Raw genomic sequence first — 27985 nt, 5'->3', positions numbered from 1 at the left:
AAGAGAACGGTCACTCAGCGACACAGAGGAGGAAGAATAAGCCACTGCGGACAGTTGTTTCGAATAGGCACCCAGGAAGGCGGATACACAAGCCCACTGTTCCCTGAGTTGGCCAGGGCGGGCAGAGGGGCATGGACCCCCACACACACGGATTCCGCGGTGCGGAGAAAAAAGGGGACACCTGCTAAGGGGCCAGGACAGGTAGAGGGCCGGGCTCGCTGTGGGGGGACCTCGGAGCCCAGCCGCGGGAGGGGCGGGAGCCGCTCGGCAGGCGGGAGGACGACGGGGCCGGGCTGGGGAAGGGGGCCGAGGACCGGGGCAGGGCGGGGTCTCGGGACTAGGCCGCGAAATTCGGGAGGACTGCCCGCTTTATCGACCACTGCAGGACCCGGTCCACGAGGAGAGGAAAAGGGTGGGGCCGCTCAGGCCACGCCTCGGCCAGACACCCGCCCCTGCCCCACCTGTGGCCGGCCTCCTCCCCCGCCCCCCCCCGGGCCTGCCACGCCACGGCCAGAGCCCCGCCCCCATTCATGGCCCGGCCACCTCCGCCAGAGCCGTCCCACACCAGGCCACGCCCCCTCCAGTGAACCCCCGCCCCCAGCCCCCCGTTCTATTTACGGCCGCGCCACGCCTTGGGCTCCGCCCCTGCACTGGCCCCACCTACGACCAGTGACCATCCCATGGCCCTCTGAGGGCCACCGACCAACCCGCTGAAGACCCCGCCTCCTCCCCGCCACAATTGTCAGTCCCGCCCCGGATCCCCTTTGGTACCTCCCCGCCCCCGCCCCCTTGACGCTCATTGGTTTCTTTCTGATTGAGCGGGGGCGGGGCCAGAAGCTCTGTGCGCCGCGGGATTGGTCAACAGCGCAGAGGGGGCGGGCTCGCGCCTGGGGAGCCGCAGCCACCGCCTCAGTCGCGTCAGTGCCTCAGACTCCGTCTTCTCGGGCTCCGCTGCTATCTCGATGGCGTCGGACTCTGCAGCTGCCAACCCCACTGCCCCGTCCCCACCCCATCAGCTCCGCTCCGGCCTCCCGCCGGCCCCCCGAGGGCACGCCCTCTGCCACGGGACAGGTGAGTGGTTGGGGGCGGGGCTGGGGACGGGGCGGGGGTCAGGGGTGGAGCTGAGATGGGGGCCAGGCTTCGGATGGGGGGTCAGGGCAGGGGCCGTGGGCTTGGGCTGGAGTCCAGGGTCAAAAAGTTGTTGGAAAGTCAGCCTTTTGGTTTTTTGTTGTTCCCGTAAGTCATGTGCTTTACTTTGCGCGATTTTAAGATGTTCTGCCTCGGTACCTGTGCCCGTGCATGCAGACGTGCACGTGCGTGTGTTTTCTATCTGTCCTACTGGAGACTCAGAGAACTTTTTGAATGGTGCATTGAGGCTTTCATCAGGTTTGGGAAATTCTCAGCTGTTATTCATTCAAATGCTGCTATTGCCCCGTTCTTTTTCCCTGTCTTTCTGGTTACACAGATGTGAGACTTGTTGACCGTATCCCACATCTTTCTTGTGCTCTGTACTTTGTTTTCATTCTTTTTTTATATTTTCTTCTCTCTGAACTTCAATTTCAGATCCAAATATCTGAAAGTTTGGATATTTTGTATTGGACCTGTCTGAGTTTTTCTAATTATTTCTTCACATCTGGCTGCTTTACTTTTAAGGCACCCAGTAACTTTTTTTTTTGCTGAGGAAGATTTGCCCTGAGCTAACATCTGTTACCAATCTTCCTCTTTTTTTCTTTTTATGTGAGCTGCTGCCCCAGCAGGGCCACTGACAGACAGTGGTGTGGGTCTGCACCCAGGAACCATACCCCCGGCCACTGGAGTGGAGCACACATAACTTAACCACTAGACCCCCAGGGCTGACCCCCAATAACTTCTTAATTGCAGAGATTATATTTTTCAGTGATAGAATGTCCATTTGATTACTTTTCTACAGATTCCAAGACTGTTGAAATTTTTCATGTTTTCATCCATTAATTTCTCTTCCTGTTTTTAAACGTATTGATCATTCTTTCTTATCAAACTTATTGAGGAATTATTTACATAAAATAAATGACATCCATTTAAGGTGTACGATTTGATGAGTTTGACAGTTGTGTACAGCCGTGAGACAGAGCATTTCCATCACCCCCCAAAAAATTCCTTGTGTCCCTTTGCAGTCCATTCCTTGCTCTTCCTCTGGGCTTCAGGAAAACACAGACATATTTTTGTCATTTTAGAGTAGTTTGCATTTTGTATTAATGTAGTCATGCCCTGTGTGCTCTTTTTCTCTCTGTCTTCTTTCCCTCAGTGTGATAATTTTGAGATTCATCCGTGTTGTGAGTATCAGCACAATCTTGAATAGCAATGGTGAGAGTGGACATCCTTGCCTGTTGCTGGTCTTGGGAGAAATGTGTTCAATATTTCACCTTAAGCGTGAAGTTAGCTAAAGATCTTTTGTAGGTGCCCTTGATTAGGTTGAGAAAATTCGTGTCTGTTCCTAGTTTGCTGAGAATTTTTATTAGCAGTGGGTGCTGAATTTTGTCAAATGTTTTTCTGCCTCTGTGGAGAAGATCATCTGGTTTTTCTATTTTATTCTGTTAATATGGTTAATTATATTGAATGATCTTGAATGTTAAACCAACCTGGCATTCTTGTGATAAACCTCATTTGGTTGTGATGTTTATTCTTTTAAAATATTTCTGGGTTTGATTTGAGCATGGTTTAAGGATTTTAGTGCCTAGTTACATGAGGGATATTGGTCTATAGGTTTGTTTTCTTATAATGTCTTCATCAGGTTTTGGTATAAAAATCATAAAATGGTCTCATAAAATGAGACCTCATTTTGTAGAATCAGTATTATTTCTTTCTTAAATGTTTGGTAGAATTTACCAGTGTAACTCTCTGAGCTTAGAGTTTTTAACTAGGAACTCAATTTATGTAATAGATATGGGCCTATGCAGGTTATCTGTTTCTTCTTGAATGAGCTTTGGGAGTTGTCTTTCAAGGAATTTTACCAGTTCTTCCAAGTTGTTGAATTTGTTGGCTAAAGTTGTGTGGGATATTCTCTTATTATACTTTTATTTTCTGTAAGACCTGTAGAGATAATTCCTCTTTCATCCTTAATATTTATGATTTATGCCCTCTTTATTTTTTTATCTTGATCATTCTGGATATGAGTTTATACATTTGCGCATGTTGTTGATCTTTTCAAGGAACCTCTTTTAGCTTGATTATTTTTCTCCGTGTCTCTTTTAAATGTTGTTGATTTCTGCTCCTTCTTATTTGTTTCCTTCAACTTCCTTTGGGTTTACTTTGCTCTTTTTTTTAGCTCCTTGAAGTGGAATCACATATCTTACACATATTTTGTTAAATTTATCTCCTCAAATGTTTCATGTTTTTGGATGCTATTATAAATAATAGTTTTAAAATATTTTCATTTCTAATTTTTAGCCGGTATATAGTAGTAAAGTTTATTTTTGCATACTGAACTTATATGTTCAACTTAGCTAAAGTTACTTAGTAGTTTTAAGAACATCTTTCCCCATGATCTTGTCATCTGCAAATGAGGATGGTTTTGCTTACTCCTTTCCAACATGTATGCCTTTTATTTGTTTTTCCCACCTTATTTTCTGGGACCTCCACTATAATATTGATTAGAAGTGGTGAGAGTGGATCTTCTTGCCCTGTTTTTTATTTTCAGAGGAAAGCGTTCAGTCATTCATCACTACTTATAGCGTTAACTGTACATTTTTCATAGATCCCTTTATCAGCTTGTGGAAATTTCCTCCTTTTTCTTGTTTTCTAAATTTTTTTTTGAGGACGAGTGTCCCTGAGCTAACATCTGTGCCAGTCTTCCTCTGCTTTGTGCGTGGGATGCTGCCACAGCATGGCTTGATGAGCAGTATGTAGGTCGGTGTCTGGGATCCAAACCCTTGAACCCTGGGCCACCAAAGTGGAGTGCATGAACTTAACCACTATGCCATGGGGCTGGCCCCTCTTGTTTTCTAAATTTTAAGTTTATCATGAATGTGTGTTGAATTTTGTCAAATGATTTTCTGCATTTGTTGAGGTAATGATAGGTTATTTTTCCTTTGTTCTGTTAATATTTTGAATTGCACTTATTGAATTTTGAATGTTAAACCAAACTTGCATTCCTAGGTTGAACCCCACTTGATCCTAAATGGATTATCTTTTTCCTCTATCTATCTATTTATCTTCCTGAGTTTGACATGCAGTCACTTTTTAAAGGAGTTTTACATCTATGATCACAAGGGAAATTGTTCAATAGTTGTCTTTTCTTATAGTCTTAGTTGTCTTTTCTTATAGCTTGGTTTTGTGATGGAATAAGTGTATTGGGCCCTGTTTCCTCCTCCAAGTTATGAAAGAGTGTGTGTCAGATTATATTCTTTTTTTTCTTAAATTTTGGATAGATTTCATTCAGGCCTCAAGTATTCCTTGTGGGAAGAATTTTAATTAAGAATTTATTTTTTTAAAACTTTTCATATTTTTGTGTCCTAAGTCAATTTTAGTAATTTATGTTTTGTAAGGTATTGATTTTTTTCTAAGTTATCAAGTTCAGTAATATAAAGTTTCTATCTATACTGCATCATTATCCTTTTCATTATTTTAAGATCTCTAATGATGTCTCTCCCTTCACTAATGAGATTTGTACCTTGTCTCTTTTCTCTTTTTTCTTGATCAGTCTAGCTAGTGGTTTGTCAATTTTATTGACTTTTTCAAATATATAGATTTTGCTTTCATTGCTTTTTCTCTATTGTTTTTTCTGTTTTTCTTTTATTGAGTTTTATTCTTAACTTTATTATTTTCTTCCTTCTACTTACTTGGGATATACTCTGCTGGGTTTTTTTCTAATTTCTTAAGCTAGAAGCTAAGATAATTGATTTTGGACTTCTTTTCTCTTCTGATATTAGCATTTAGATCTACAAATTTCCCTCTAAGACCAGCTTTAGGTGTATCATATTTTTTAAACTTTTTATTTTGAAATAATTATAGACTCACAGGAAGTTGCAAAAATAACATAAAGAATCTTGAGTGCTCTTCAGCCACTTTCCCCCAGTGCAGCATCTTAGATAACTGTAGTACAATACCAAATTCAGGGACTTGACATTGTATATTGACATTGATATACTGTTAACTAGAACACAGGCGTTATTCAGCTTTCGTCATATTTTTAACCTGCATATTTCTGTGTGTGTGTGTGTGTGTGTGTGTATGTGTGTATACAGTTCTGTGCAGTTTTGTTCCAGGTATACATTTGTGTAACCCCCTCCAGAACAGTCAAGATACAAAATTGTTTATCACCACAAAAGAACTGCTTGTGCTGCCTTTGTGTTCACACCTGTTCTCCATCCCACCCCGTCTCTGACCCTTGAAAACTGCTGACCTGCTCTCCATCTCTCTAGGTTTGCCATTTGGGGAACATTATATAAGTGGAATCATATAGTATGCAACCTTTGGGGATTAGGTTTTTTCCCTAAACGTGATGTTCTTGAGGTACCTTTAGGTTGCTGCCTGCGCCAATAGTCCATTCCTTTGTATTGCTGAGTAGTATTCCCTTGTATGGATGTACCAGAGTTTGTTCAAACACTCACTCATTGAAGGGCATTTGGATGGCTTCCAGTACTGCTACTAAGAGTAAAGCTGCTATTAACATTCACGTACAGGGTTTTCTGTGAACATACAATTTTATTCTCTGGGACAAATGTCCAAGAGTGCAATTTCTGGGTCATGCGGTGGTTGCAAATTTAGCTAGAAACTGCCCAATGATTTTCCAGATTGACTGTATTATTTTCCATTGCCCCTTGGAGTTTATGACCATCCCACGTATTTTGCGCTCTTGCATGTTCATTTTCAGTCAGTTTAAAATAGTTTCTAAAATTCCTTGTGATATCTTCTTTGCCCCATGTGTCTCTTAAAAATATGTCTTTTGATTTACAGTTATGTAGGGTTTTTATAGATACCTCCCTGTTGCTAATTTCTAATTTAATTTTTTGTAGTCAGACAATATTTTGTATGATTTTAAACTTTTCCATGTTCACTTGAAATTAGTTTGTATTCTTCAGATATTGGCTGGAGTGTTGTAAAAGTTTCAGTTAGGACAAATTGATTGATGGTATTAATCAAGTCTTCTTCTGTTCTCTTACTGATTTCCTGTCTGCTTAATTTATCTAGTTCAGAGAGGGGAGTGTTGTCTTATTTCTACTTTTAATTCTGTCATTTATTTTCTGCACACACATGTAGGATTGGTATGTCTTTTTAATAGATTGACATTTTTATCACTATCAAATATCCTTCTTTGTCTCTGGTTAGTGTTTGCATGGTTTATCTTTTTCCATTCTTTTTCTTTTAACCTATTTTTGTCTTTATATTTAAAGTAGGTTTTATTGTAGACAGCACAGTGTTAGGTCATGTTTTTACCCTGTCTTTGCCTTTTAATTGGAATGTTTTGACCATTTCCATTTATTGTAATTATTAATATACTTGGGTTTATCTCTACTGTCTTGCTACTTGGTTGTTTTTTTTTTTTCTATTATTTGTTCCTCTTTCTTTTTTATTAGTTCTGTGTTTTTTAGCATTCCATTTTATCTCCATCACTGACAACAACGGTGGATTGTCCCTATCTATTTTAGTAGGGAGGGTTTTTTGTTTTGTTTTCTTTTGTTTTTGGTGAGGAAGATTGGCCCTGGGCTAACATCTGTTGTGAATTTTCCTCTTTTGCTGAGGAAAATTAGCCCAGAGCTAACATCCGTGCCCATCTTCCTCTATTTTTGTATATGGGATGCCACCACAGCATAGCTTGATGAGCAGTACGTAAGTCCATGCCTGGGATCCAAACCTGCAAACCCCAGGCCACTGAAGCAGAGCACACAAACTTAACCACTACACCACCGGGCCAATCCCAGGAGGTTTATTTTTTTATTACTCTTTTGGTGATTACTCACCTGGTTTCAGTTCACTGAGCCTTGTTTTCTCAGTCTTTTATCACTCTGTGCTTCAATTTAGGTATTTCTATTTTTGTGCTCTCCAGTTCCTTTTCTTCTGCACATCTAATCATCTGTTAATCTCATTTATTGAATTTTTCATTTCCAACATATATGTATTTACATCACTTCTAGAAGTTCCATCTGGTTCTTTGTTAGACCTTTTGTTTATCTCCTGCTGTATTCATGTTGTCTTTTAAATACTTGAACATATTTAGAACAGTTGTCTTAAAATCCTTATTTGGATGGTTCATGATATCTGCCTTTCAGGGTCTTTTCCTACTGACTACCTTTTTCCTTGTTTTTAGTCTTATTTTCTTGCTTTTTGGTAGGTCCACTAACTTTTAATTGAATGGTAGACATTGTGACTATGACAGTAAATGTCTAGGTTTTGTCACTTTTTTCTTTAAAGAGCATTGGACTTTGTTCTTTCAGGAAGATAAGTTACTTGTGTATCAGGTTGGTATTTTTCAAGGTTTTTAAAACACCTCGTTCATGTATTGGAAAACTCAACGTAGTAAAGATGTCAATTTTCCCCAAATTATTATGCAGGTTTAATGAAATTTATATTAAAATCTAGCAAAACTTTTTGTAGATATGTATATAAGAGGATTCTAAAATAAATAAGAAAACAAAGGAACTAGACTAGCTAAAACAATGTTGAAAAGGAAGAATAAAGTGAGAGGAATCAATCTGCTCAATTTCAAGTCTTATTTTGTAGCCACAGTAAGAAGACTATGTGGTATTGTTGGAAGGATAGACACAGAGCTCAGTGGAACAGTATAGGGAACTCACTATAGAAAATAGTATAGAGAAGCACAGAAATGAAATTATTTTCTCAAATGATTTTGAGAATTGCAAAGGCAATTCAATGGAGAAAGTATAGGCTTTCCAACAAATGGTGCTGGAACAATCAAACATCCCTAAGCAAAAAATGAACCTCCGTCTAAATCTCACAACTTATAAAAAAAATTAACTCAGAATGGGTCACAAACACAAATCTAAATTGGAAAACTATAAAACTTAGGAAAAAAGCAGAGAAATGTTTGCATTTTATGGCAAGGACTGGGCAAAGAATTCTTGGACTTGACACCAAATGTCATCTATAAGAGGAAAATTGATAAATTGGACTTCCCCCAAATTAAAAAGTTTTTCTCTGCAAAAGAACCTGTTAAGAGCATGAAAAGACAAGCTACAGACTGGGAGAAGTATTTGCAAATCACATATCTAAGAAAGGACTGGTAATGGAATATATGAAGAACTATTAAAACTCAACAGTAAAAATAAATAATTCGACTAGAAACTGGACAAAAGAGACATTTCACCAAAGAGGAGATACAGGTGGCAGATAAGTGGATGAAAAGATGTTCAACATCATTAGTCATTCAGGAAATGTAAGTGAAAACCACATGAGATATCACTACACACCTATCAGGATAGCTGAGGTAAGAGAAGAGTGATAATAGCAAATGATGGTGAGAATGTGGAGGAACTGGATCTCCCCTACATTGCCGGTGGGAATTTAAAATGGTACAGCCATTCTGGAAAAAAGTTTGGCAGGGTATTCTAAAACTAAACTTGTAATTACCATACAACCCAGCAATATCAACTCCTGGGCATTTATCTCAGAGAAATGAAAACTATGTTCACATCGGCTCAGCCAGAGATAGAGATGAACTTGCAATTTTATTGAAAAGGGGTCACCAGTGGGTAGAAATTCAAGAAGATATGTGGATTTCATGGCAGAGAACTGAAATGTATCTTCAAATGATCTAATTCATCTGTATAGTAGGAGATGTAGAAACTGAAAGGAAAGGTGAGAATTTATGACACTTAAGGCATGAGTGAGGCCTGAACATTTACGAGTCATGGAAGAATTATCAAGATATAGTAGGACATGAGATATTTATAAAAAGCCATTGGGAGATTTAGGACACTGCAGTTAGACTGGGTCAGTATCCTAATCCTGTGCTGTGACAGATGCAGCCGGGGGAAAGGGAGATACCTAGAGTCATCTGGGATTGGGGTCTCGATCAGATGTGAAAAGTCAGGTGGCATGAGATCTGCTAATTTTGGCACAAATATGTTGAAATGAATAAGTATGGGTTAAACAGGGTCAGTAAAACTGAGGAAAAGTGGGGGCTGTTTGAGAAGGTGGTCAGTGGAGGTTACCACAGTGAGAGGACCTGGCATGGGGAGTAACTCTGTGAACAGGCTGAAAGGAGAAGGGTTGTGAGGGGAGGGAGAGGTTTCTGGTCATTGACCTGGGAGGTGACATATCCAGGTAAAACCTGGGTCTGGGTGTAGGTAAAACTCCTCAAGATGAGCACGTTTAATTATTTGAGATTCAGAGACAGGCAGAGCTGAAATTCCAGCTCTGTCATTTTGTAGTCATGTGATTTTGCCGTATCATTAAGGTTTCTGAACCAGTTGATGTCATTTGTAAATAGGTAACTAACCCATAATCAGTAGCATTATTAAGGGGATTAAACAAGCAAATCTATGTAATTGCAGTTGCTGGGTCTCAATTTATTTATCAGATCATGTTTTCTCTACTCCAGACCTCAAGCTCAAAGAGTTGTGATCCTAACCTTGTTCATAACATATTGTCATAATTTGTCCCTGCCATACGTTTATTAACAGTGTTTTGAGTAATACTTGACAGTTGGAGGATGCCTCCATAGACGTCAATTATGACATGAAGGGATGCTCCTGTTGATGACAATTACTAGGGCAGAGCTCCAGCTGCCATTTCACTACAGTATCTGAAATGCTCAACTAAATTCCTTCACTCTATGACTTATGAGACTTCCTGCCCTGTGGGCAGCATGGGACACAAGAGTAGTATTACCATGTATGTACTGTGGCTTCTGTCCTGTACAAGGGAATTTTAGTGCTATATTTACATGATGAAAGTCATTGAACCCTCCAATAACAGAAGAATCTTTGAATCATTGCACACTGCCATTCAACAGTCTCCAAAGTAGCCTGGTCACATATCCAGGGATGTGGAGGCTAGAGCTAGGTTTCCAGTGATGTTGCCTGAATCCCCATGTGGAGGAGCCACAATGATTGAGGGCAAGTGTATGCAGAGGGTGGTGACAGAGTACAGAGGGAGGGTGTGGGCCACTAGGGGCTAGTGTTGGTATTGTAGAAGAAATGCTAATGCACCTTGTCAAGAGGTATTATATCAGAAATCCTATAATGGTGCCCTTGGCTGTGGATACAAGAATCTCCATGTAACATAAGTCAGGTTCTTCTAGGATTTGGCATCAGGGAAGAAATTAAATAAAACCTCTACCAGGTCTAATGAAAGTATAAAGCCATAAAACGCTATTGGCTTTCAATGTTTTATCTGTAAAACGAGGATATTAGTATCTTCCTTATGATCATAGTAGCTAAAGCCTTCTCACTGTGACCCTAGGGAAAGAGACTGCTTGCCGGTTTGTCTTAGGTCATTCTTCATGCAACTGTGGTTTGAGTGGGCAGATTCACCACCACGTGAAGGTTTAGGATCTCATGACCGGTGTATGTACAAGTAGTGGAAAAGACTGGAGTCTCGTGGCTTCTTTTTCTTTCCTCAGCTTTGTCTGCTTAGTTATCAGACTGTCCCATGATGAGAATACTACTAAAGACAAGGGGCAGGTGAGTTCTTGAGAATGCAACCACAGGTGAGGAGGAACTGGCTCTTAACTCCAGACTTGACACTTCTGTTACCAGCAGATGGGTAGGTTTCTCCTGTTGGCCTGATCTTCTAAGTGCACCCAGGAAATATTGGTGTGTTATGTTCCACTAGGATTCTGGGAGGCTTATGGCAGGTCCAGGACTGATCAATAAATAATCTTCTTCCTACCTTTACACTGACTTAGTCAATTCTCCGTTAAGGATGTCCTTGCAGAGAAGAGATGTGAATGCTTGTTTTTTTTTCAAATTCACCCCATAGCTTTGGTGGGGTGCTTCATTATAAAGGAATATCACATGACGTGCAGTGCACTCATTATCCGTGTTAGTGGCTACAGTGGCCTTAGGCATGTGGTTAACACAGGCATAGAGATGGGTAAGAGTAAAGGTTCTGTTCCAGTAGGGGGTGGTAGTCCATCAAGTGAGTTCAATCAATCCAGTGTCACAGGGGCTGAAGTGGAGGCTCTGCAGCACTGAGGTGGTGGGGTGAAGATAGGGTTGGACCAGAGAGAGCAATAAGGAATCATTTCTTTATTTTCACCAATTTTAAATTTACTCAAGTTTTATAAAAAATACTTGAACATTTTTATGACTTAAAAAAAGGATAACTAAAATTCTCCTTACCCCGCTTCCTAAAACCCAGTTTGTCTCTTTGTCATTAACTTGTGATCAAACTTGAAAACTGAACATAGTGTGTGGAGAGTATTTTCTTAATTTTGGCTGTGTGTTGAGGAGAAGGAGTATAGAAGATACAATAAAATATCAGATTCTGTGGCCATTTTGGGGGGACTGGAGTGACCACATACAACTGAGAGGCTTCTATTACACATTAGCAGATGGATAGGATTAAACTACAAGAGAGACAATAACTGCTGCCTGGAGGTCCCAGAGAAAATTGGCAGTGGAAACCTCACTGTGGGATAGGTCAGGCTAGCGCCATCCTTCCGTGTAGAATGATCAGGGACCCTTGCATTGTGTTTCTGGACCATCTGTCCTTCTACCTCGCAGTGAACACAGGAAACGTATAGAGATAAGAGAGAGAGGCAGCACCTGCTGATCAATGTTCTCTGTTGTCTTTTCAGTTCTGCAGAACAGTCAGCATCGCTTCATCATTCTCCACCTTTAAATAATAATACACTACTTATGTGTATTGAGTGTTATAAAGGAAGTGCTTTGCAAATTCGCTCATTGGATCTCTCAGTTTTTTTGTAACAGGTTTGTACAGGTTGTTAAACCTGTACAGGTAGTTTTTTGTAACAGGTTGTTAAACCATTTCACAAAGGAGAAATGTAAGGTTCATAAAGAGGCAATGTTTACACATAATCAGTTATTTGTCACAGGCAGTGGGTGTTGCTTGTTTTGTGATGAGTCTGTGATTTACTTGAATTGTTAAGAAGGAGAGTCTAGTTATGTATTCTCAAGATAAAAACTTATAACAATATACTATATTATGTATACCAGTCTGGAAGAGAGATTTACCACGTTTTGGGGAAATGTCCAGGTTATTTCACACTGCACGTCATGTGATATTCCTTTATAATGAAGCTAATATGTATTAAGGCTGTGTACATACTGTGTATATCTTTGTGGGTATGCATGAACAGCACATTCCAGATCAGCACAGGGAAGCATTTGACTGGAACCCCAAACAGGGTTTGAGCTTTCTACACCTACAGCCCCCTTTCCCCAGCACTCTCCTATCAACTATCTGTCCTGGAACCTTGATAGATCTGGTCCTCTCTGAATCAGAATGTCCATGATGTTTTAGGAATCAGTGACCTTCAAGGGTGTGGTTGTGGACTTCCCCCAGGAAGAGTGGGCTTTGGTGGACACATCCCAGAGGAAGCTGCACAGAGATGTGATGCTAGAGAACAGTCATCTTGTCTCTGTGGGTGAGTTGGTCAACACTGATTTATTTATTCAATAAGTATCCAGAGCAGTTTCCACATATCACACTCCCTTCTCATGTCTCATTCATATTCTTTCATAGCATTTATAACTATGTGAAGGTAATCTGTTTATTGATTTACTGACATGTACTTTGTCCCTCCACTGGAATATAGTCTTCCTGACCACAATTTCATGTCTTTGTTGCTGCTCTATCGCCAGCACCCAAACAGTGCCAGAAACTCAATGAATATTTTTTTAATGACTAAACAATAAGATTAAACATTTGCTAAGTAATTATTGTGTTCTAAGCACTAAGCCTAAAGTTTGAGACCACAGTAGAAAAAATAGCAGGCAACATAAACTTAGATTATTCTGGTGGAGCTTCTATTTATTGGATTACATTTGAAAATAAAATTTTATATGAAGAAACACTAACTAGAAACATTTAATTCCTCCCTTGTTGAGAACACTGAGAATCTTTACTCTGTCTGTGAGCTTGCTCATGCACATCCACAGCATGAGGTCCTCTGTGCTTTGGGCTTGGTGTCAGAGTGTCCTTCCTGCTCTGCTCAAGGACCTATGAGGTTTTCTTCAATGCTCACTTTGTTGTTCATTAGTATCCTGTCCTGGACTTGAAGAATATGTATGGTTCCTAACACAGAGTTCAAAATTCCTGTACCTTTTCCCCACAAACAGAGTGTCATCTCTGCAAATCAGATATAATTTGCCATTGGAGCAAGGAGAGGAGTTGTGGAGGGAAGAAAGAGGATTCCTCTAAGGCCTGAGGCTGAGTAAGCTCCAGGCATGTGTGTTCAATATGAGGAGAAGCCTGGACAGTGAGGGAACAGGACCTTGGCAATGCCAACTGCAAATTTCCTTAAGTCAATGGTCTTTTCAGGAAAGTATGAGAAGCCGGTGGGGAAAAAATTCTCAATGGTGTCATTATTACTAGCATTTATCAATTTATCTATATTTAGAGTTTATGTCCTCATTGGAGTGGAAGTTTTGTGTTGTGAACTTTGCCCTGGTCCCTTCCCTTTGATGATTTCTTCTCTCATAACCTTACCAAAATCCCGTCTTAATTTTCTCTTTAATCTTGAAAACATTTTGTAACTGACAGCGCCCTAAAACGTGTTTCTACTCACTGGCGCATTCCTCCATCTCACATTCTGTCCCTGTATAAGGGTCAATGTTTGCCTTGTGTGCTTCATAACATTTTGGTTCTCTAGTGCCTCTCTAGAAATTTATTTTTTTTAATTACTTTTTAGGCAGGAGAAGTCACCTTTACAACCAAGACATGATACCTATACCAGATACCTGCAGGAAGAACCCATCTCACTGCATGCCAATGGTTAAGTTTCAAGGGGGTGAACCCGGGTCCACTACATTAGAGAACTGGGAATGGGATGGTTATTAGTACAGCACGATAACATGACTATAATTAGAGTTGGGAGTAAGTGCTGTCCCAGCAGAAAGTTTTGCATATTTTGATTTTAGGCAAAAAGTTAACCTGAGCTCAGAGCTATAACCTGAGTTCTTATAAAAGAACAATTACATAAGCATAGCTTGTATACCTAGTCTTTGAAATACAATGAAGTTACAAAATAAATCAACTATACAGTGGAGATGTTACAAAGAAGAAATGTCTGCATGCAAGAGAGTCACACACCAATGTATATAACTTAGAGGGGAAAGGTTTTTAACCAAGAACTATGACAGACTGATTAGCCTAGAATTCATATATAGAGAAAAGAATGAATGAATGTGTGTGGGCAGTCCTTTAAATGTCTCTTATCTCCTTCCGTCAGCAGAAATCTCACACTGGGGAGGAACTCACTGAATAGAATGCCTGAGATGCCTTCACTCAGAGATTCACAGTGACTTAACAAGTGTGAAATCACACTGGCCCAGGAGGCCCACCTTCATAAGCTGTTGGAGCAACTAAGGCAGCAAAGCCATGAGCAAGCACTGAAGTTTCACATGAAAAGACCAAAGATTTTGTCAAGAACAGGAAATCCAGGTAAGCTGACCAGATCCCAAAAGACAGAAGGGGATGGCCTGGAATCCATATTTAAGGTCAGAGTCAGCCTGCTTAGGAGCCCAGGGGTGTGCCCAGGAAGCTCAAGATGAAACTCTTGCTCTAACTTTGGAGAATGGTGTGTTCCTTTGCTGCTCTGCTCTCAGCCAGCTCAGCAGCTCCCAGGGAGGACTTTCATCTAAAAAGCTTATGGAGGGGGCTTCAAGGCCTTGTAGTTCAAAAGTCAAGAGTGTGGGTCCTCCCCCACCTTTTAAAAATTTAAACATGCATGCTCTCTGTTAAAGAAAATAAAGTCACCCAATACAAACATGTAGAAATTTCCCCCTATTGCTGCCCAACTCTTTTTTCTTATGGACATATACATTTATATATTTATGCATCACTTTACCACAGGGATCCTTTCTGAGAAATGCATCATTAGGGGATTTTGTCATTGTGTAAACATCATAGAGTGTACTTACACAAGCCTAGGTGGTATTGCCTACTACACACCTAGGCTGTGTGGTGCTAACCTTGTGGGATCATCATCATGTATGTGGTCTGTCATTGACCAAAACCTTGTTACGTGGCACATGACTGTATATGGATATGTGCACATACATGATGCTTTTTACATAAAGATTGGAAAATACTATGCAAATTGTTCTATAACTGCAGATATATTTCTATTTTAAATGACCATTTAGAATTCATTCATATGGATGCTTCATAATGATTTAACTATCCTCCAATTGATTGGATTTTTAAGATTGGTTTTAGTTTCTTAATATGAGAAATAGTTCTCTGTGAACTTCCTAGTAACTTTGTGCCTTTGTACAACTGATTCTGTAAGGAACATCCACAGAAATGGAATTGCGCTGCCAATTGATTGCAGTACTTCGATTCGTAAGTATAATGAGGCAAATGAGTCACCCCCTGAGCCTGGGTCTCCTCACCTAGGAAAGAGGGAAATGTCTGGGCCTTGGGACATTGGGGGGTTTGATGGGATAATGTAGGTAAAAGTCAAGGACAGGATTGTGACAGTGGACAGGAAATTGAAACTCTTATCACAACAAGCAGAAACCGCTCTCGTGTGTGTTTTCCAGTTGTTCTACAAAATGTATGTGTTCTTTGTATGATCAGAAAGGTTGCAAAATTAACCTAGGACTGTTATTGTAAAAGGAAACCCACTCAGCAGCTCTAGGTTTAGCCAAATGCCAGGTTCCAGCCCCCTCAGTGGGATCAGGGTGTGGCTGCCCCCCTTAGACAGTGGTCTCACCTACCTACCTTTCAGGTAAGAATGTTTTCATGTCCTTCTGATAAAGGAAGTGATGGAGTCCCCAGTGATCATATTGAAAGATAATACCTACAGCTATACTCTCAGCAGAAACTTATTCATGAAATCTTTGAACAGGTATGAAGAGGAATACAAAAAAACCCAGAAAATCACCAGGAAGCAAGAAGAAGAAGATGACTTCAAGTTCTGAGATGTCTTGACTTTGAACACCTTCCCAAACCCATGCAGAGCTCAAATCTATGTCAGGACATAAAGGAGTCAGAGCTGAAAGTGTAAAAGAGACCATCTCTTTCTCACTTCACAAGAGGTAGAGGGCTCAGAATTCAGGGTTCAAGGCTTGGATGGAATTATATGGAAAGACTAATTTATGTGACACTTTTAGTTCCAATCATCAAACATACCACTGCCATGGAACCCTCCTAAACTACAGCACTGAGCTATCCACTCTCCTGCTCACAAGACCCTCCCCAACTGTGCAGCCCCAACCAACTCCAGCCCACAGTCCCTACTTGACCACAGAGGCCCCACACTCTGGTTCCCACCTTGACTTTCCCCACTGCAGCAAACTCCTCCCTCTTCCTGCATATGCCCCCTGCCTACCTGCCCTTCCTCATCATGCTCCTCTGTGGGGATCCTTCTGTCTCCACATGGCCAAACCCAGCCATTCTTCCAGGCCACCACCAGTGGCAAGTACCCCATCGACTCAGCCCGGCCCCTCATCTCACCTTCCTCACCCACTGTCACCTCTCCTTTCTCTAAACATGCTTATATGTTGGTTGCTGTCAAATACAGGAGTTCAGAGCATCCAAATAGAATATGTTTCCTGAAAGGCAGGTATGACAACTTATTTTGATTCAACTTCGATTGCCCTTAGCACAGTGTCTTGCACATAATTCAGACACCAGGAGTGCTCCCTGGGTAAATGCATGAATTCTAGGAATGTCCTGGTCTGACTCTCCCAAAGTTTTGCTCTTTTCCCAGACACGCAACCAGAGTTCTGCATGGTCAGAGCTGAAAACAGTTGTGGTTGACACTGATCCTGGCTTAGGGTTTCCCATATATATGGGATAGCTGACCTCCTCAGAGAGTCCCTCCCCTTGGCAGGGGTCCCTCTTCTAATTGCTAATTAACACTGCCTATGCCAACTTCTGGAACAAGTGATCATTCCATCCAGACTAGTTTCAAAAGTAACCAGTACATAGAAAGCCCATTTATTCTCCTTCTTTCATCCTGGGTTTTATGAACAAGGTGAAATATTGTTACAGAATATTGGACTGATTTTAGCTGCAAAAATAAAAAGTGTAGGTAATTGTGGGAAGGGGTGAAAAACATGATAAAAAATAGGAAATGTGCAGGAATGATGAACAGTTAGTGATATCTCTGTCCTGACACCCGGTGACCTGCTGGCTTGGTCCTTGTGCATTTAAAACAGTATTTTCCTGAGAGGACGTCAAGATGGCGGCATAGGCAGGCTCTGAACTCACCTCCTCCCACAGACACAGCCAATTTACAACTACTCGTGGAAAAATTACCCCTGAGACAGAACTGAAAACTGGATAAGAGGAACTCCTGCAACAATGGAGAATCCTAACTGAAGTAGAAGAGGTAGAAACTCCCTTCTGGAGAGGAAAAACACCACCTTCTTGAGCCACAGCACCTCACGACCGCCCGGGAGCAGCACAAAGGTACGCAGCCCTCCCTGGAGGAGCGGGGCCCTGAGCTGGGGAGCGCCCCCTCAGTGGGCTTTTTGTGGACCCAGCACAATCGAGACGAGTGGCATAATATCTGACTTTGCCTGCTACTAAAACATTGGGGAATACCCCCAGAAAAGCTGGTTCACAAAGAAAGTAAAACCGGCTCTTCAACGGCCCATGTGCAAACTCACCCATTTCAGAAAGGAACCTAAAATCACCAGAAAAAAGATGCACAGTGCTTTGGTGAAAAGAGACTTGCCTGATAGGCCCTGAGAGGTGAGACCTCTCCAAGGACTGAGACATTGGCAGCAGCCACAGTTGTGTCCTGGTGTGGGCGTGCTGACACAGATGCCCTTGGAGTTCTCCCTGAGGCCTGCAAGCCCAGGGTCTGTCCCACCCGCTAGAGCACCGATTTAATCCAGCTCAGCCAGGGCAGGCAGCCCACCCTAGAGACTGGCCCCACCCAACAACAAGCCCTCAGGCAACTTGGGGGCCTGCATAGATTGGTGACTGGATTCTCTGCAGCCTGGCAACTGAGCCAAATTCAGTGGGGCAGGGTGTGCACAAGGAGCAGGTGGAGAGTGTGGGGCTCCCGCCGTGGAGAGACTGGGTCCGCTTTGGGACATCAGGGCATGCACACGGGGCAGGACTATGTTGAATGTGTTTGGACCTATGGGTGGCAGGGCTTGTCAGCTGCAGAAGACTTGTGCTTCTCAAAAACCCACATAGGGGGTTTGCCTCACCTTCCAAAGCCTGAAACAATTGGGTGCTCCTGTGCCCGAGGCCAGCCCCACCCAGCTGCAATCCTCAGAGAGCTGACAAGAGACCTAAAGGCTGGAGGCTTATAGCAATTGTAAGGCCTTGAGCCTAACAACCTACTCACTTAAAAGAAATACTGCAACACAAATGTGGTATTAGAACTTGAAGCCAACTGTGCTGGGGCTCCCCACACCTGATAAAGAGACTGAAGGGCCCACAACAACTACAAGAAGCTGAGCGTTACAACAGCTGGCCAGGAGCATAACTCAGCCTCCCTGGGCACCTACAGGGAGAGCAAACAGGCCACAACAGAAGGACACAGGTAGCCCACATAGGGGTCACCCCTGGAACATTGAGAACTGAGGGAAGCACACTGCAGGCTTCCTAAGCCATCACTTACATAAGATCACCTATCCAAGAGCAGGGGACATAGCTGACCTACCTAATATGTAGACACAAGAGCAGGGAAAGAGGCAAAATGAGGAGGCAAAAGAATACACTCCAAGTAAGGGAACAGGACAAAACCCCAGAAAAGACACTAAGTGAAACAGAAATGAGCAACATACCTGACAGAGAGTTCAAACAAAGAGTGGTAAGGATGCTCACTGATCTGGGGTAAAGAATAGATGAACTCAGTAAGAATGTCAACAAAGAAATGGAAGATATAAAAAAGAACCAATCAGAAATGAAGAATACAATACTGGAAATGAAAAATTCACTAGAGGGACTCAAAAGCAGAGTAGAGGATACAGAAGAATGGATCTGTGAGCTGGACGAAAGACTAGAAGAAATTACCCAAGCTGAACAGGTAAAAGAGAAAAGAATTAAAAAGAGTGAGGACAGTCTAAGGGACCTCTGGGACAACATCAAGCGCACTAACATCCATGTTATAGGTGTCCCGGAAGGAGAAGAGCGAGACAAAGGGGCAGAGAATCTATTTCAAGAAATAATAGATGAAAACTTCCCTAACCTAAGGAAGGAAACAGACATCCAGGTACAGGAAGCACAGAGAGCCCCAAACAAGATACACCCAAAGAGGCCCACACCAAGACACATCATAATCAAAATGTCCAGAATTAAAGATAAAGAGAGAATCCTAAAAGCCGCAAGAGAATGTCAAGTTACCTATTAAGGAAACCCCATAAGGCTATCAGCTGACTTCTCAGCAGAAACCTTACAGGCTAGAAGAGAATGGCATAATATATTTAAAGTGCTAAAAGGAAAAAACTTACAGCCAAGAATACTCTACCCAGCAAGGTTATCATTCAAAATGGAAGGAGAGATCAAAAATTTCCCAGACAAGCAAAAATTAAAGGAGTTTGTCACCAAGAAACCAGTGCTACAAGAAATGTTAAAGGGACTGATTTAAGGGGGAAAGAGAAGACCACAAATAGGAAAAATTATCTATTTCCATGATAAGAGGGTAATGGATACAAATGCACAAAAAAGAGGTTAGATATGATATCAAAAACATAAAATGAGGGAGGAGGGAAGTTAAAGAGTAGAGCTTTCAGACAGAGGTCAAACTAAAGAGACCATCAATTCTGTATAGAAGAAGAAAGGAACAGAGAAGGACTACTAAAACACTGAGAAAAAAAAAGTTAAAAAGTGGCAGTAAGTACATACTTATCAATAGCTACTTTAAACGTCAATGGACTAAATGCTCCAAGTAAAAGGCATATGGTAGCTGATTGGATAAAAAACAAGACCAATATATATGCTGCATACAAGAGACACACTTCAAACCTAAAGACACTCACAAACTGAAAGTGAAGGGATGGGAAAAGATACTCTACGCAAATGGCAATGAAAAGAAAGCTGGGGTAGCAGTACTCATCAGACAAAATAGACTTTAAAACAAAAACTGTAAAAAGAGACAAAGAAGGGCATTACATAATGATCAAGGGAACAATCCAACAAGAGGATATAACACTTGTAAATATCTACGCACCCAATGTAGGTGCACCTAAATATATAAAGCAATTATTAACAGACATAAAAACAGAAATAGTAACACAATAAAAGTAGGGGACTTTAACACTCCACTTACACCAATGGATAGATCATCCTAACAGAAGATCAATAAGGAAACATTGGCCTTAAATGATACACTAGAACAGATGGACCTAGTAGATATATACAGAGCATTCCATCCAAAAACGGAAGAATACACGTTCTTTTCAAATGCACATGGAACATTCTCCAGGACTGATCACATATTAGGCCACAAAACAAGTCTCCATAAATTTAAGAAGATTGAAATAATACCAAGCATCATTTCTCACCACAATGGTATGAAACTAGAAATCAACTATAGGAAGAAAGTCAGAAAAGCTCAAATACATGGAGATAAAACAAAATGCTACTGAACAACGACTGGGTCAATGAAGAAATCAAAGAACAAATCAAAAACTACCTGGAGACAAATGAAAATGAAAATATGACATGCCAGAATTTATGGGATACAGCAGAAGCGGTTCTAAGAGGGAAGTTTATAGCAATACAGGCCTATCTCAACAAACAAGAAAAATATCAAATACAGATCTTTCACCTCTTTGGTTAAGTTTATTCCTAGGTATTTTATTCTTTTTGTTGCAATTGTAAATGGGATGGTATTCTTAATTTCTCTTTCTGCTACTTCGTTGTTAGTGTACAGAAATGCAACTGATTTTTGTATGTTGATTTTGTATCCTGCAACTTTACCATATTCGTTTATTACTTCTAACAGTTTTCTGGTGGATTCTTTAGGGTTTTCTATATATAAAATCATGTCATCTGCAAATAGTGACAGTTTCACTTCTTCCTTTCCAATTTGGATCCCTTTTATTTCTTTCTCTTGCCTGATTGCTCTGGCTAGGACTTGCAGTACTATGTTAAATAGGAGTGGTGACAGTGGGCATCCTTGTCTGGTTCCTGTTCTTAGAGGGATAGCTTTCAGTTTTTCACCATTGAGGATGATATTACCTGTGGGTTTCTCATATATGGTCTTTATTATGTTGAGGTACTTTCCTTCTATACCCATTTTATTCAGAGTTTTTATCATAAATGGATGCTGTATCGTGTCAAATGCTTTCTCTGCATCTATTGAGATGATCATGTGATTTTTATTCTTCATTTCATTAATGTGGTGTATCACGTTGATTGATTTGCGAATGTTAAACCATGCCTGCATACCTGGAATAAATCCCACTTGATCATGGTGTATAATCTTTTTAACGTATTGTTGTATGCCATTTGCTAGTATTTTGTTGAGGATTTTTGCATCAATGTTCATCAGTGATATTGGCCTATAATTTTCTTTTTTTGTGTTGTCCTTGTCTAGTTTTGGTATCAGGGTAATGTCAGCTTCATAGAGTGAGTTAGGGAGCTTCCCCCCCCCTTCAATTTTTTGGAAGAGTTTGAGAAGGATAGGTATTAAGTCTTCTTTGAATGTTTGGTAGAATTTACCAGGGAAGCCGTCTGGTCCTGGACTTTTATTTTTGGGGAGCTTTATGATTACTGTTTCGATCACCTTACTGGTGATTTGTCTATTCAAATTCTCTACTTCTTCTTGATCCAGTTTTGGAAGGTTGTATGATTCTAAGAATTTATCCCTTTCTTCCAGATTGTTGAATTGGTTGGCATATAGCTTTTCATAGTATTCTCTTATAATCTTTTGTATTTCTGAGGTGTCTCTTGTAACCTCTACTCTTTCATTTCTGATTTTACTTATTTGTGCCTCCTCTCTTTTTTTTCTTGGTGAGTCTAGCTAAAGATTTGTCAATTTTGTTGATCTTTTCAAAGAGACAGCTCTTGGTTTTATTAATTTTTTCTTTTGTTTTTTTGGTCTCTATTTCATTTATTTCTGCTCTGATTTTTATGATTTCCCTTCTTCTACAGATTTTGGGCTTTGTTTTTTCTTCTTTGTCCAGTTCCTTTAGGTGCATTGTTAGATTGTTTATTTGAGATTTTTCTTGTTTGTTGAGATAGGCCTGTGTCGCTATAAACTTCCCTCTTAGAACTGCTTCTGCTGTATCCCATAAATTCTGGCATGTCGTATTTTCATTTTCATTTGTCTCCAGGTAGTTTTTGATTTGTTCTTTGATTTCTTCGTCAACCCAGTCATTGTTCAGTAGCATTTTGTGTAATCTCCACGTATTTGTGGTTTTTCTGATTTTCTTCCTATACTTGATTTCTAGTTTCATACCGTAGTGGTCAGAAAAGATGCTTGGTATTATTTCAATCTTCTTAAATTTATGGAGACTTGTTTTGTGGCCTAATATGTGATCAATCCTGGAGAATGTTCCATGTGCATTTGAAAAGAACGTGTTTCTTCAGTTTTTGGATGGAATGCTTTGTATATATCTACTAGGTCCATCTGTTCTAGTGTGTCGTTTAAGGCCAATGTTTCCTTATTGATCTTCTGTTTGGATGATCTATCCATTGGAGTAAGTGGAGTGTTAAAGTCCCCTACTCTTATTGTGTTACTGTCTATTTCTGTTTTTATGTCAGTTAATAATTGCTTTATATATTTAGGAGCACCTACATTGAGAGCGTAGATATTTACAAGTGTTATATCCTCTTGTTGGATTGTTCCTTTGATCATTATGTAATGCCCTTCTTTGTCTCTTTTTACAGTTTTTGTTTTAAAGTCTATTTTGTCTGATATGAGTACTGCTACCCCAGCTTTCTTTTCATTGCCATTTGCATGGAGTATCTTTTTCCATCCCTTCACTTTCAGTCTGTGAGTGTCTTTAGGTCTAAAGTGTGTCTCTTGTATGCAGCATATATATGGGTCTTGGTTTTTTATCCAGTCCGCCACCCTATGCCTTTTAATTTGAGCATTTAGTCCATTGACGTTTAAAGTAGCTATTGATAAGTTTGTACTTACTGCCATTTTTTAACCTTTTTTTTTTCTCAGTGTTTTAGTAGTCCTTCTCTGTTCCTTTCTTCTTCTATACAGAATTGATGGTCACTTTAGTTTGACCTCTATCTGAAAGCTGTACTCTTTAACTCCCCTCCTCCCTCCTTTTATGATTTTGATATCGTATCTAACCTCTTTTTTGTGCATTTGTATCCATTACATTCTTATCATGGAAAAAGATAATTTTTCCTATTTCTGGTATTCTCTTTTCCCCTTAAATCTGTCCCTTTAACATTTCTTGTAGCACTGGTTTCTTGGTGACAAACTCCTTTAATTTTTGCTTGTCTGGGAAATTTTTGATCTCTCCTTCCATTTTGAATGATAACCTTGCTGGGTAGAGTATTCTTGGCTGTAAGTTTTTTCCTTTTAGCACTTTAAATATACCGTGCCATTCTCTTCTAGTCTGTAAGGTTTCTGCTGAGAAGTCAGCTGATAGCCTTATGGGGTTTCCTTTGTATGTAACTTGACATTCTCTTGCGGCTTTTAGGATTCTCTCTTTATCTTTAATTCTGGACATTTTGATTATGATGTGTCTTGGTGTGGGCCTCTTTGGGTTTATCTTGTTTGAGGCTCTCTGTGCTTCCTGTACCTGGATGTCTGTTTCCTTCCTTAGGTTAGGGAAGTTTTCATCTATTATTTCTTGAAATAGATTCTCTGCCCCTTTGTCTCGCTCTGCTCCTTCCGGAACACCTATAGCATGGATGTTAGTGTGCTTGATGTTGTCCCAGATGTCCCTTAGACTGTCCTCACTCTTTAATTCTTTTCTCTTTTACCTGTTCAGCTTCGGTAATTTCTTCTAGTCTTTCGTCCAGCTCACAAATCCATTCTTCTGTATCCTCTACTCTGCTTTTGAGTCCCTCTAATGAATTTTTCATTTCCAGTGTTGTATTCTTCATTTCTGATTGGTTCTTTTTTATATCTTCCATTTCTTTGTTGACATTCTCACTGAGTTCATCTATTCTTCTCCCCAGATCAGTGAGCATCCTTAACACTTTTAGTTTGAACTCTCTGTCAGGTATGTTGCTCATTTCTGTTTCACTTAGTGTCTTTTCTGGGGTTTTGTCCTGTTCCCTTACTTGGAATGTATTCTTTTGCCTCCTCATTTTGCCTCTTTCCCTGTGCTTGTGTCTACATATTAGGTAGGTCAGCTACGTCTCCTGCTCTTGGATAGGTGATCTTATGTAAGTGATGCCTTAGGAGTCCTGCAGTGTGCTTCCCTCAGTTCTCAATGTTCCAGGGGTGACCCCTATGGGGCTATGCGTGTCCTTCTGTTGTGGCCTGTTTGCTCTCCCTGTAGGCACCCAGGGAGGCCGAGTTATGCTCCTGGCCAGCTGTTGTAATGCTCAGCTGCTTGTAGTTGTGGGCCCTTCAGTCTCTTTATCAGGTGTGGGGAGCCCCAGCACAGTTGGCAGCAAGTTCTAATACCACATTTGTGTTGCAGTATTTCTTTTAAGTGAGTAGGCCCCCACCGTGGCAGCTTGTTAGGCTCAGGGCCTTATAATAGCTGTAAGCCTCTAGCCTATTAGGTCTCTTGTCAGCTCTCTGAGGATTGCAGCTGGGTGGGGCTGGCCTCAGGCACGGGAGCACCCAATTGTTTCAGGCTTTGGAAGGTGGGGCAAACCCCCTATGTGTGTCTTTGAGAAGCACAAGTCTTCTGCAGCTGACAAGCCCTGCCGCCCACAGGTCCACACACACATTCAACACAGTCCTGCCCCATGTGCACACCCCGACCTCCCCAAGGGGACCCACTCTCTCCATGGCGGGAGCCCCACACACTCCGCCACCGCCCCACACTCTCCACCCGCTCCTTGTGCACAGCCTGCCCCGCTCAAGTCAGCTCAGTTGCCAGGCTGCCTCTTCTACCCCAGTTAGGATCCAGTCACCAATCTATGCAGGCCCACAAGTTGCCTGAGTGCTTGTTGTTGGGTGGGGCCAGTCTCTAGGGTGGGCTGCCTGCCCTGGCTCAGCTGGATTAAATCGGTGCTCTAGCGGATGGGGCAGACCCTGGGCTAGCAGGCCTCAGGGAGAACTCCAATGGCGTCTGTGTCAGCACGCCCACACCAGGACACAACAATGGCCGCCGCCAATGTCCCAGTCCCTGGAGAGGTCTCACCCCTCACCGAGATGCACTCAGGGCCTATTAGGTGATTTTTCACCACAGCACTGTGCACCTTTCTTTCTGGTGATTTACGATGCTTTCTGAAACAGGTGATTTTTGCACATGGGCCCTTTAAGAGCCGGTTTTAGTTTCTTTGTGAACCGGGTTTTCTGGGGGTACTCCGCAATGTTTTAGTAGCAGGCACAGTCAGATATTATGCCGCTCATCTCGATTGTGCTGGGTCCACAAAATGACCACAGTGGGGGCACTCCCTGGCTCAGGGCCCCGCGCCTCCAGGGAGGCTGCGTACCTGTGAGCTGCTCCCGGTGGCCGTGAAGCTGGCGGCTTGTGAAGGCGGCATTTTTCCTCTCCAGAAAGGTGTCTCTGCCTCTTCTACCTCAGTTAGGATTGTCAGTTGTTGTAGGAGTTTCTCTTATCCAGTTTTCAGTTCTGTCTCAGGGGTAATTTTTCCACGAGTAGTTGTAAATTGGCTGTGTCCATGGGAGGAGGTGAGTTCCGAGTCTGCTTACACCGCCATCTTGACTTCTCCAGTCTCTTCTAATTACTCTTCTTTTCAGAACTTTCTCAGTCATTCTGGGCCACTAATGACATCCTGTTTAAGTGTGCCTTTTCTTAATCCTGTTCTCCAGAGCTTATGAGAGAGAAAAGGAGCGAGAGAATATTACCCACCCTGGAATAAGAGACCATCTGAAGAAGAGCCTGACTGCAGAGTTTTGGGACGTAACTGCAGTTCCAGGATTTACCAGAACAGGGAATGTGTCACCCTTCCAAGTCACAGAGATGGATCATACCAAAGAGGATTCATGGGTTTGGTCTTATATCATGTGCAACTTGCCCACCTGGAGGGTTTAACTGTCAGCAGTTTTTCCCTCTTCTCTCAGAAGCTCTGCCCATCACCTGCTGAGAGCTCTGTGACCCATTGTCCTCCTGTCACCTGCTGTCCTGTGGACACAGGGTCGGGCCCAGCCTACTGGCCTTTGGGCAGGTTCAGGCAGAGTGAGACACCTGTAGAGACGAAAGGGTGAGAAGAGGCCAAGGTGTCTTCCCTATTCTGCTGTGCTTCACATGTCATCTCAGTCAGGGGCTGTGTTTTCCTTCCTGCTGACGGCCCTGGCTGCTGGGCTCCAGGAACTCCATCTCCCCCTGCATCCCTCCAGCCTGGAGCATAGGAACAACTTCCACCTGGTGCCAATCCCTATGTTGCCACAGCATTCCCTCTAAGTAGTAATATTCTCACTCACGGTAGCTTATTTTTCTTCACTGGACCTTGACTGACAGAAAGGGCCATAAAATAAGTATATATCATATAAAAATGGTATCTTAAATTTAATAATTTAGTATATGTAAAAAGTCTCTTAAAAAGAGAAGCCTGTTTATTTTATTGTGAGTAATGGTAATTATCCTATTTCTACGGCATTTGATTTGATTGCATATAGGCCCAATTATCTAAAAGTTGTATTTAAGTATGGTCTATTGAGGTATAAATTACTTAAAGTAAAATTCACATTTGTTAGTGGTTCAGTTCTATGAGTTTCAACAACTGTGCAGTCACATAACCACAACCACATTCTTGGAATCAAAATTTTCCATCACCCAAAATGTTTCCTTCTTGCCTCTTTGAATTCAATACCTTCTCCCAATTCACACCCTAAAAAACTCTGGTCTGATTACTATCTCTGTATATTTACGTTTCTCAGAGTGTCATGTAAATGAAATCATATGGTATATAACTTTCTAAAACTGGTTCCTTTCACTCAGCATATTGCCTTTGATATTCATTCATGTTTTTGCATGTCTCAATAGGTTGGTTCTTCTTATTCCATGGCATCAATGAACCGCTGTTTTTTATCTGTCCATCGACCATTTGACATAACGGCAGTTTCCAGGTTTGGAGATGACCCTATAATGCAATAAAAACTTCATACAGGTCTTTCTTTGGTGGTATAACTTTTTTATATTAAAGTGTAAATGTTTATTATATTCTGATAATTATATTTTTTGCAATAATTTGCTCTTTAAAATTTTAATTTCAATTTCAAATGAGGCCACAGCAATTTTCAAAAATCTTTATAGAGTAAAAAAAAAAATTTAAGACACTTGTATATCATCAAGCACCAAAATTGTCTCATGAGAAAAAGTTGTAGCTTTAAACACCTGCCAAGACCAGAGAATAGTTACTCTATGAACTACTCCCAAATAAACTTCCTGGGTCCCTTATCTGCTCACTCCTGATGCATGATCCTGGCAGGCACAGAAATCTTGACTTAATCAGAAGAAATATAAGGAATGTCCTTTTTTTCTTGCCCAGCAGTAGTAATCAGCTGGGGCTGGATTGTATTGAAAATACATGGCATGGGTGTATTAAATACTGCTTGTGTTGTCAAATAAACCATGGAACACAAAGTGTCCTCTGGAGATTTGTATCCCAAAAAGTGGAGTTAAAGGGTGAAGAGGAGGAAGACTATCCTCTACCCACTCTGGGTCCTTTCTGGCTGGGCTTCAAATTAAATTGACATGAGACCAAATAGCAGGAGAAAATCAAATAAAGATTTTTAACATGTATACATGGGAAAGACCCACTGGGTAACTGAGTATCTTGACAAAATGGCAGAGGTTCTCATCTTAAATACTATCCTCAGATAAAGACA

At 41.2% G+C, this 27985-nt stretch overlaps 1 protein-coding gene across 7 annotated transcripts; it reads left to right on the top strand.

Moving 5' to 3' along the window:
* The first annotated feature begins 969 nt into the window (after nt 1-969).
* Nucleotides 970-27985, top strand: LOC147913954 (zinc finger protein 559-like). Of its 7 annotated transcripts, none has more exons than XR_015556203.1 (5): nt 4615-10622; nt 12427-12550; nt 13817-13899; nt 14357-16169; nt 25967-27985. XR_015556203.1 is itself a non-coding variant. In XM_087448534.1 (4 exons), exons 1-4 carry the CDS (start codon nt 10497-10499, stop codon nt 14390-14392), a joined length of 366 nt encoding a protein of 121 aa, XP_087304660.1. In that variant the 5' UTR covers nt 4615-10496; the 3' UTR covers nt 14393-19241. The 7 variants fall into 7 exon arrangements, 2 of the variants coding, with proteins under 2 accessions (XP_087304660.1, XP_087304658.1); XR_015556206.1 differs by lacking the exon at nt 25967-27985 and having other exon boundaries at nt 4615-12550; nt 14360-14568; nt 15419-15471; nt 15980-19241; XR_015556207.1 differs by lacking the exons at nt 4615-10622; nt 25967-27985 and adding an exon at nt 970-1071 and having other exon boundaries at nt 14360-19241.

This window comes from Ceratotherium simum, chromosome 24, assembly GCF_057802395.1.
Source record: "Ceratotherium simum simum isolate JZ-2026a chromosome 24, ASM5780239v1, whole genome shotgun sequence".
NCBI lineage: Eukaryota > Metazoa > Chordata > Mammalia > Perissodactyla > Rhinocerotidae > Ceratotherium > Ceratotherium simum.
Note: the sequence above shows the minus strand (reverse complement) of the source record. Positions and strands in the feature narration are given on the sequence as shown.